The following is an 11,795-nucleotide window of genomic DNA, read 5'->3' as shown; positions in this document are numbered from 1 at the left end:
AAATATATATCTCTGTATCGACATATATGCTTTCGTATTGAAACCTATTGATAAGATTTTATTTTTCTTCGTTACAGGATGCTAGGACATCCGGCTCTCATCCACCAGCTACTAGAGAGGACGTATAGAAGTAGGAGGAGGATAAAGAGGATGATGAGGAGGATCTTACATAATTTTTTTTGATATGTATGTAATTTTGATACTTGTAAAGCAGTATAAATTTATAAAATTATATAAATTATATTTTTAATATAATATAATTAATTTTATATTTATAATTATATTAAATAATTATTATTTTATTTCTAATAGATTTTAAAAAATATTATTGCTTGTTAATGTGATTAAAATTGATTTTAAAATATTTAATTATGAATTTTTTAAAAAAATTAAAATTATTAACGACGGCATCTATCGTCGTTAATAATTTTTTAAAATTTTTATTAAAAAATTTAAAAACTATTAATGACTACAGTAGCAACAAAATGATCATCGCTAATATTTTTTAATATTTTAATTAAAAAAATAAAAATTATTAGTGATGATTTTTTTGTTGCTAATACCGTCAGTAATTACTATTATTAGTGGTGATGAATTTACGTCGTTAATAATAATAATTAATAATGAATTTATTTTTATCAAATTTTTGACGATGACGTGCCATCGCTATATATCGCCACTAATAATATTAGTGATAATATAATAATTTATTTTTTTGTAGCGAATATTACATGCCAGTAAGATTGTGATTTCATCTCGTCTGTAACCAAGATAAATAGGTCAGCGCTTCTCGAGTGACTTCTCTTTGATCGACAGATATCGAGGTCAGAGAAAATATTTCCTGCATCACTATTCCCACCCGTCTGTAGCTTGCATTTATCAACTCTGGATTCAAAAGAATGAAAGTTTCGCAGTAAATTTTTTCTTGCCAAGACGCCAAACCTTGCTCTTCTACCGGCTCAAAAAAAAAAAAGACGCCAAACCACAAGGGACTCAATTGGCTCGCGAGGTGGGGGCCATATTGTGCATTAGGACCCACCATGGCGATCATGGTGAAGACTATTGATTGCATCAGAAATATTTTGTTAGTTGGAGGAAGGAACAAAATGATTAAATATATGGTAGCGTGTATTTGTGGATGTGTTGGTTTTATATATATATATAAAATATATTTTATGTATGTCAACAACACGTGCTATGACGTATTTATTTATTTTTTATTATATTATAATATATATTATAAATGTATGTATGTCAACAACACGTGCTATGATGTATTTATTTATTTTTTATTATATTATAATATATATTATAAATGTATTAGATATTATATATATATATATATATATATATTATTTAATATATATCAACGATACGTGCTATGATATATTTATTTATTTATTTTAATTAATAAAATATTTTTGATCTACGGCGAATCTGGTCATAACAATAATTTGTGGTAGTGGAGAGGGCCATACCGTATTGGATCCAACTCGGAACTTCCGGACCTCCCAGCTGGCTGCTGACTTCCACCCACATGCTCGCCGGTCAGCGTTTCGCCTTTAAAATAATCTTTTTGTCTCCTTTTTGCGTGTATCGGAGCCATCGTCCCTCGCCCTGCAGTCAACGCTCATGCAAGTTGACACAAGCCAACACTTTTCTAACCCTCCCTCTCTCTCTCTCTCTCTCACGCTTTGGCGGCATGCGGCGCAACCGTTGCCCATGAGTGGCCTCTGCACAACTTCACATGACCACACTATCTTGAGTACAAGAGATGATAATTTCATTTCGAGAGGTACAACGACCAGAACGATCCTCTAAGTTTATATGCTTCATCTTCTACACATCTCTCTCTCGCTCCCTGAAGATCTTTTGAAGATAATTTATTAATTAAAAAAATAACCTCTTAACATTTCGAACTAGTTTATGGTGATGAGCTCCAAATATTCGGATTTATAATTTTTATTTTCTTTTTTGGTAGAACTAATTTTTATTTTATTTTATCTCCAATTAAAGTTATAGATTTGACACCGATTTGTGCTTCTTTAAATAGGATAGATGATATAAATGTATAAGATCAAATATGCATGGGGACAATCTAAAATAAATCATAACAGATTTTTATCTAGTAAAATTACCGATTTAGTTTAAAGGTTGAAACTAATAAAGAAAGAGTCAATAATAACCGATTCAACTCAAAATTTAAGCTAATCGATAAAGAGTCAACAATGTACATTAACCATAACACCCTGCCTCTTATGACAGGCTATATATATATATATATATATATATATATGAAAGAATAATAATGACTATAATATAAGACAAGACAATAATCAAGATGACTGAATAAATAATTAGCATGGGGGAGATTCGAACTCGCCAACAAATTTTTAGTGGTACCATAATCATGTCGAGCAAACAATTTGACCTAAAAGTTTATAGGAAAAGGGTTGATAATGAATATTAGACTTAACATATATATCCATCATATATGTAAGGGCTGAAAGACATAAAAACTATGTTATTTCTCATGAAGATAATAGGATAAGAGATAGCTAGGATTAATACATTGGACTTGCAGGAGATCTTAAATATTATTATAATTATTTGTTAAGACAGTGGGCAAAGCTTCTGGTTGGGAGATGGAAGGAATTGATTTCTGTCAGCAAGAGGAAGAATATGGTTGGGTGGGAGGATTTAATTGATCTAAAAATTTCCTCTCTAGTGCCGTGGTTGCTTGGTGAGAAAGAGACAAATATTCCCTCACAATATAGGTCTGCTAGGAAACCGTCATAGGAATGCGTCATATGGACAAGTGCATCTTTGCCACTATATCCGCCATTTTAATTCTTACCAACCAGTAACCATCACACTCACTTCGTCTTGATTTGATCCAATCTCTATTACTAGCACGCATAGATAGCATGCACGAGGAAGGTTGCATGCATCATCCAGTGACTCTCTTTCTCTCTCTCTCTCTCCACAGAGCGGGGTACAATCTATCGGACTCCCCCTCTCTCTCTCTCCGTCTCTCTCCAGAGGGGCGTGCAGTGTAGCAGTTGACCTTTTCACTTGTTTGGGCAGTCCACGCGTCAGGTGGTTTTGGTCCATCCAGGACCGGTCCTGATACTTTTTAGGTCCGGAGTCAAATTAAAAAAAAAAAAAATTATTAAAAATTAATATATTTTAAATATTAATTATTATTGAAAAATTAATCTACGTATATTTTGTAATACAAAATTTTTTATAATTTTTTTGTAATCAATATTTGACAATAATTCTTCTTCAATAGATAGCATAGCTAAACCATTTAATCTTTCTTGTAACATTGTTGATCGTAAATATGATTTTAATAATTTTAATTTTGAAAAACTTCTTTCAGCAGAGGCAACAGTGACAGGTATGGTCAATAATATTCTATATGCAATTGATGTATTTGGATAACAATTCATTTCATTAATATAATTAAGTATATCCATAGCAGTATTTTTTTCTTTTGGCATAATTGCTTTTAGAACTTTTAATTCTGAAAATAAATCAATCCCATCAAAATCATAATGATTACCATTTGTTAAAATATTTTGAAGATTAAGATAAAATTTTTTCAAACTTTCTTCATCCAATAAAATTAATGTTTTGAAATCAAACAAAAATTCAAAATTATTTTTATATAATTGAAATTATTCAAACCTATGTTTCAATGAAAAGATAGATCATTGTTGGACCACCGGAAAGTAATTACCAATGGTTTAAAACCCTAATTTAGATCTATCTTGATGAGGTTACAAATGCTTTAAAACTGTAAGTAGATCTATCTTGATGAGCCTCTTTTCTTGATCTACATTTAATCCTTCTCTTTTATGAGTTCAAGATCCAAGATCAATAACCGGAAACAGAAGAAAAAGGCATAAATAGAAAAAACCTAAGATAGTATCAAAAACAGGTGAACTTTTACCTTAGAAGAAACCCTTGTACAATCACCACTATGTTTAGCTTCATCAGCTTGGATCGATCTGTTTTGAATCTTTCCCCTTCACCGGAGTTCAGAAATTTTTTCTCTAAAGAAAAAATGGAATCCATCACAAGAAGAAACTAGTTAACAACCATTCTCGCCTAATTTTATCGGCCAGATATCCTCCAGCCAAGGAAAAAAAAAAAAACAATCTCACGAGCCGCTTTTCTTGATCTACATAAAATCCTTCTCTTCAGAGTTCAAGATCCAAGATCATTAACAAGAAAATAGAAGAAAATGACAAAAGCGAAGGACGGACGTCACGAATCATACCTTCCCAAGCCATCCGGAAGGGAAGGGAATCGGGTATTCCATGGTGCGGCTCGGCGATCGGTGAGGAGAAGCTGGTCTGACCCCGACGAACCCAAGAACCTTGGGCCGCACGACGACGCCATCTCTGTCACCAGCTAGGGACTTCGTGCGGAAGGTCCTAAGGGTGTCCCAGAGGACATTGAGAGCTAAAAAGCTGTTGCTGGGAGCCGTTGGAATGTCGAGACTCGAGAGAGGGAGGATGACATTTGGTTTACCCAGAAAAAAAAATCAGAGCCTGGGGCGGTCGCCCAGTTTGACCCGCCCCAGGGCCGGCTCAGGGTCCATCTGAGCTGATTAGGCGAAGTATCATACCTTATCCATAAGGAAGCAGCTTTGACAGATTTTACTGTCATGCTTTTTTATAATATTTTATTATAAAAAAAATTTATCCCTCTCGTGCTCGTGCTGACCCCCTTCTTACGATCGACACCACTTTCTTGCTTATGCCGCAGCACCCCTTCCCCACCAATGCTCATGCCACCGACAACCTTTCTTCTCGCGACCGTGCCCCCTGTTCTTTCTTCTTTTCCACTGCAGCTCCCTCCGGCGATGATGTTCTTCTTTTTCTCCACCGCAATGCCCTTCATGATGGTCCTCTTTCTTCTTCTCTGTCATAAAGCCCCCCTCCCCCCCGCCCCCACTGTCTTCTTCCTTCTCCGCCGCAACCAGCCCTCTTCGCGTCTCCATCTCCTGTTCTTTTTTCTTCTCCGCCGCAGCCCCCCTCGGACGGTCTTCTTTCTTCTTCTCTGCCGCAGCACTGTCTCCCTCACCTGCGGTCTTCTTTTTTCTTCTCCGTCCTGTGACCACGCCTATCTGCTCGTGTCGCCCCTCCACCCCCTCTTCCCGCGATCGCACCTCTCTGCTCTTGCCACCCCCCTTCCTACCCAACCGATGCTCCCCTGCCCATGCCACGCACCCCTCCCTCACCCACGGTGCCCCTGCCATACTTCGGTGGATTTGCCACCCATCGGTGCTCCGCCCTTCGCCCATGGATCCCACAGTGCGGCTCCGTCACCGCCTCTCCTAGCTCCTCCACCTTCCGAGGTGGTAGCCAAGAAGAAAAAAAGCCATCCTTTACATCATTAAAACAATCCTGATTTTTAAATATTTACCGCATCAGTCATACACATAGCTCCTCATCTGATTGAAATTTGCATGGTCCATATTTAATCCGATGGTCAGAAATAAAAAAAATAAAAAGACTAGAATATCTTTTGGTCTGTTTGGTTCGGATATGTCAGATTATGGGATAATCTGATAATTTCTGAGAATCATTTATCTGAAAAAATAATTACGAAAAAAAATAATTTTTACTATATTTGGTTGGTGAAAAAATTATTGCAGAAAATAATATTGAAACAAGATTACTATATTTGGTTGGAGGTAAATTTATATAGGAATATGATTAAATTTATAAATATACCTTTCAACATAAAATAATTTTTTAATATTAAGATAATATTATCATTTTTAATTAATTTTTATATAATGACTATAATCACAAAGCCCTTTACATAATACCACCTTCATCTTAATTTTTTTTACAAAAAAAATTTTATTAAATAAATTTGAAAAGATATCAGAATAAATTCAATAATTACATATGAAGCTTTATTAAAAATATTTTTATCAAGTATAAATTATCGTCATTTAAAATTTTATCAAATACTAATTTTTTATAATATTTATTTTATTTTTTTAAAATAAATATAAAATTTATTAATTTTTTTATTATTTTTTTTATACCAAATATTATAACTTAACAAGAGAATCATTTTATTCTCTATGGTACGCTTTTGAGTACCGTAGAGGATCTCATTTCTATTTTTTATGCTGGATTACTCCCAACCACCCCGATAGCAAAACCCCAGCTTTCACACCAAAATGGCACGACACATCGCTTAAGGGTATATTGGTCTTTTAAAAATGGAAGAGACTATAAAAGCCAAGCCATTTCCACGGAGATCTACTTGTCTAGAGCTCCACGGTTTCCTTCTTATATCAACTCTGCCCTGCTCTCACTTCTTTCTCCTCTCAAAAACAACCATTTTTCTTCAATTTTCATGGAGGAAGTAGATGAATCAGAAGCCAGTTGGTTTGATGGGTCAGTAGAGGAGCTCATCCATGAGCTCTTTGACGACGAGTCCCCTCTCTTCGTCCCACCTGAGGTCCCAGAATCTCAAGAAGCTGCTTCTCAGAAGTCCGTAGTTAACAAGCTCATCTCATCTGTCTACTCTGGCCCTACAATTGGAGACATCCAGAGTGCGCTGTCCATGGGATTTCAGCATGGTCGCAGTACTGGTTCTCTAGCTGTGTATGTTCACTAGGCTTTTCTTCTGCAGATGCTTCTGTTTCTCACTCTCAAGATATGTAGTTTGCCCCATTACTTATCTTTTATTAATCAGTGAATCTGATTCTATTTATTGTAGGAGTTCATTCCCAGAGAAAGGGTCAGGTAAAATGGAGAATAAGTATACACTCAGGATCAAGAGCTGTGGGAATGGACTCACAGATGATGGCTATAAGTGGAGGAAGTATGGTCAGAAATCTATCAAGAACAACCCAAACCCAAGGTCCTTTTTTTTTTTTTTTTCATGTAAAGGAGGGTATTTATCCCCTCCCCTGATTTTATTTACAGCTAAGTTAATATCATGCTCAAGATGAAAGGACAGTAGGTGTGGTCATAGAAAGGAAGCGATTCTTCATCCCTCGAGATGAGGAGATGGGATGACCACGTAACCTTCTTACATCAGAAATCAAACATATATATCCCTCACATGGCGAATAAGCCAAAAGTCAGAAGTGGGAAGCAAGAGAGAGCCTGTGTGTTTGCCATCGACGTAGTCTCATATTCCCAGCTCTATTGCTTGCCGAGATCGTTTACAAGCTTCCTCAACTCTGTCTCCCATTAATTTTCCTATGCATACTGATGTCCAGCTTTTATGCAGTAGTAGGCCTTTCTCCAGAGTCTTGCGCGCAGAATCAGCTTCAAATCTGAAAAATCTTCCATTTCTTTTTTTCCATAATATCCAGCAAATTGTCAAGGTCCATTTCTTTTGCCAGAAGCAATTTTATCACCATCTTTACTACCGAAAGAGATGACTTAGAAGACGTATTATTTTTTCGCGAATAAAAATCCTTTACTCTTTTTCAATGCTGAATCTCCTTGCGGAAGTTGTTTGGTGCGTTGTTGCGTTTGGCTTTACTTTTATGACCATCCCGGTAGCAAGCTGAGAATGAGAACGGTAGGAAAATAAAACCGGGCCCGGTTGTAAGTTTTCCATTTCAGCACCCTGTCTCTTAGCGAGCCACAGTGGTCGCACAACCCCACATGGCTACAGTTCCCTACCAGCAACCGACAAGATTAGCCCTTGGATGTGATGACCTCGAGCCTAATATCGTTAAATTTCATAGCACAGTAGGGCCCACGCAAGTAAAGACGCCAATTAGGGAAGCTTCTCTTCCTATCTTCTGCATCCAAAATATGTACTACGCGCCAACATGATCAAGCATCACGTCAATCACCTCATTTCTTTATTATGGACCAATCACTGAGTATGATGGATAAAGCTTATAGCAACCAGATAAGATAATTGACATGATGCACGGTGACATTCATGCAAGCAGTATAGGGTACAATTCTTTCATTAAAAGGCACCACAAATTTCCCCAGAAATACAAAAGTTGCAACATGAACAAAAAAAAAAAAAAAAAACTTTCTTAAATGCGACCTTTTTCTGATTTTGCACCCGTTTTGGGGTGTAAATCCATAAAACCGCTGCAGTCCACCATCCAATGGTTTAGGATACCACGCCACTCTGCATAAAAGCACCGATTTCATTCCCATCTAAACGGCCAGAGAGGATGTTACAGTACTACCTTAACTTCCAAGCCATGCAAGGGTTGCGAACATGTTAGTGCATGCACGTAATCATCATCATAAACATTCCAGGCCACCCGCTAGAGATCTTTGCATTTGAGCTAGCCATGGAATTCGATGTTGCCGGTTTGTGCAAAAGATTGCAGGTAGTTCAATGTCGCAATCCTAACGCCTAACCTTCAGGAAGGAGCAGCCATTGTTTAAAAATTGGTTGTGAAGTTGCTTTCATCACGTGCTACTATTTTTGGAAGCCAAGCTGGATCATGATCAAGTGGTGGTCATGCATGCTTGTTCCCTTGTGCTCTCATTTTCACTCCCATCTTCAAATATGCTCACATAATTTTTCTTTTCCCCCTTATTTGTTTGTTTGGCAAACAGGAGTTACTACAGGTGCACCAACCCTCGCTGTAATGCTAAGAAGCAAGTAGAGAGATCCACAGAAGATCCAGAGATGCTGATCATCACCTATGAAGGCCTCCACCTCCACTATGCCTACTCCCATTTTTTCTTGCCTCGACGACAAGGCCAGAACTCTGCGACGAGTCTTCATGTGCCGAAGAAACCCAAGGTCCAGCAGGCGGAAGATCTTGATCAAAACCCGGATGCGAGATCCACAAAGCCGGAAGCACCAACCACGACGCAGCAGCAGCAGCAGCAGGAGCTTGTGATCATTGGTGAGAAGAGCCCTCAAGGAACGCTCCTTGGCCCGGTTCTCAGAGAAGAAAGGATGCCAACCGAAGACAATGCGCAGTGCCCACAAGGGCTGCTGGAGGATATCGTACCCTTGCTTGTTAGGAAGCCCTGCAACTCTACCTCCTCTCAGGCGTCTTCTCCTGATCACTACTCGCCATCCCATTCTTGGTCTCTCAACTCAGCTCATCTTGACGTGGGTATACTTTCGAACATGATTCCGGTGACACATCCGTAGAAGGATTACTGTTGTATGGCTTCATACTTAATTCCTTTGGATACTGCAAGTGTATCTTGGAAAATGTGGGGCCTGGTTGTCCTCTTACACCATGTGTAACACCAACGTGAAAGAAAATTAGGGTGGTGAAGTAATGCACACTGAATGCGAGAGCTTTTGGTAGACTTGTTATATACATGATTTATATTATTATTATTATTATTATTTATGGTAATGATTTATATTATGTTAGATGAGCAATTCCACCGTTTTATATTTTTCTAATGACTAGATTTTCAACAAAAAAGAACCAAATAAATCGGTCCAGCCCATAAAATAAAAGTGGGGCTTAAATGCATCATCTGTCAGGATTGAAGCATAACACCAATCATATAAAATTATGCAATTTTGAAACTGACATGCTTAAATCATGAGGATTAGATGACGAAATTGAAATTTGCAGTTGAAGATGAAGGAGGTGCGCATTAAGGATATCTAAACTATCATGTAGAAGCAAAAAGGTTGTGTGGCCAACCATGTTAATTGTCAGACGTTGAAAAAATAACGTTCTAATTAAGATGCAGATGAAACAGGGAGGCTTGGAAAACATTATTCGATTCTCCCATCACATTTAACTTGCAGACCCTACATCGTACAGTACCCTTTTTCGGCTAAATTTTCTCCTTCTTCTTCTCAGAGTGGATGATAGATACACCAATTCACTGTCTGGGACTAATCTCTGTTAATCGTAACACAGACTCAACACACGTGCAAAACCCACGTGGCTCGCATGCATTGTTTGGACCCATCACTATTTAGAACTAATGCATAAATGTTGACATGAATTGGCTAAGATCATTTGGCAAGAAATAATTCATGTGAACTGAAACCCCGCTGAGATTTTTCATGATAGGATCCTAGGGATCTGACTTCAAGCCCTATTCACTCAGTTCCAGAGTTGCAAATCAAAGCCTTCTTTAGATTCGAATCTGAAAACAGAGTCCAGTGTAGACAGAAAAAAAAGAAAAAGAACATGGAGCCCTTCTTTTTTACCTTTTTAACTTAGGATCAAGTATTTACAAAAGCTCAAGCTCACTAAGTTGCAACTGTAAAGCAAAGAAAACAATTCACTCTTTGAATGTATAGAGATGAATATCGTGAGCTCCAGAGTAGTTTGATCCAAAAATCACTCGCACACACGCACACAAAAAGAGAAAAAAAAGAAAAAGCCATTACAGAATATTTGGATCCTAATTTCGGTCAAGGTCTAGAAAAGGCGGAATGATGTGTACCTACTTGATCAGATGACAGAGGAAAGTAAAAAGAGAATCCAGCTTCAGAATGTAAATACCTAAACCTGCTGCTCTCCAACCTTGTCAATGCAAATATGTTTCTAAACCTGAGTCTTAGTTCTAGATTTCTAGCACCTGATCTGGTATAGAGCCAGCTTTAAGCTTAAAACCAAGCAGAGTAGTCTCATATAGTGCATATCAGACAATGTTTAGTAAATTGCATGATTGCTTATGTATGTTAGGGAATATAAATTTCTAAGGTGTCAGCAGAGCACATATTCTGCTTTCTAAAGTGTATAGGCCGCTATATGGTGGCATTGGGTGCATTAGGACCTAGAAATATTCTGTGATAAAGATATTGGAAAACCTTCTTCATATTTGCCCGCAATCGCCACGAGCCCTGATATATGCTACCAGTTGGATCTCAAACCTACGTGCTGATGTTCACAATTGGATCACATTAACATAAAAGAAGATTTTCAGTGATAAACTCGAACTAAATGTTGGAGATTTTCAAGTCTCGAACAAATGGGTCCCTTGATTAATGAGGGCGGTTGTTTGTTAAGTGATGCTTTCTACCTGTCAAGTTTAAGAGGCTAGTTTTAGTTATACCTGCTCTCATTAATGCTGCCTTTTGTAATAATTTTCAAGTAGATGTCTCTTTACCACAAGGCGCCTATGATCAATGCCTTTGTCTCAGACAAAGGAATGGTTGCAGCAAGAGGTACCAACCATCCCAAGTCAAACACGCAACAATGGAAGGTTAGGAATGATGACTGAAGAAATTTTGATACTGGAATCATGCATCAAAAGTTTAATGCATGGTATCATGGACCTACTTGCTTTGTAAATTCATGACTGTGATCGTTGAACAACACATGGAAACACTGTGACAAAATAGTTGATATATGTTGTTCATCAGCACTTCATGATGTTGTATGGTTCAGATGTACCAGCGTCCGGTATTATTTGTGGCTCACAATGGTCCACCACGTGATAATGCAGTGGATCAGTTATAACATTTCCTATATCATTAGCTTACCTGGTTCAAGTCTGTGCTTACAATTCTTGATTTGGATCTCCTCCTAGTGTATGATAGCTTCGAAGAATCTATTGGTGCATTACAATTCATCTTTTGATGGCCTCGAGACGGCTAAATCCAGAAACAAGAAACAGCTAGGTTTTAGTTTCCAAATCTGATGAATTTTGCCTTTAATAAAACATATAAAGCGCCCAATTGCTTCAGTTTCAAAACAGAAAAAGACTAGAGTAGGTGAAAAGCGACCAATTTTGATGACTTCCAACAAGATGGGAAAAAGTAAGTTCTATTTGAATAAAGTCCAGCTAAAACATCAACCTTGGATGCACCTTCCTTGTCCTGTTAAACCT

General features: G+C 37.5%; 1 protein-coding gene across 1 annotated transcript; it reads left to right on the top strand.

Moving 5' to 3' along the window:
- Window positions 1-6,301: 6,301 nt before the first annotated feature.
- Window positions 6,302-9,343, top strand: LOC105045639 (probable WRKY transcription factor 49). Its single transcript, XM_010923990.3, has 3 exons — window positions 6,302-6,641; window positions 6,757-6,900; window positions 8,586-9,343. The coding sequence occupies exons 1-3, from the start codon at window positions 6,391-6,393 to the stop codon at window positions 9,133-9,135; spliced, it is 945 nt and encodes a 314-aa protein (XP_010922292.1). The 5' UTR covers window positions 6,302-6,390; the 3' UTR covers window positions 9,136-9,343.
- Window positions 9,344-11,795: the final 2,452 nt, after the last annotated feature.

Source organism: Elaeis guineensis, chromosome 5, assembly GCF_000442705.2.
Source record: "Elaeis guineensis isolate ETL-2024a chromosome 5, EG11, whole genome shotgun sequence".
Taxonomy (NCBI): domain Eukaryota; kingdom Viridiplantae; phylum Streptophyta; class Magnoliopsida; order Arecales; family Arecaceae; genus Elaeis; species Elaeis guineensis.
Note: the sequence above shows the minus strand (reverse complement) of the source record. Positions and strands in the feature narration are given on the sequence as shown.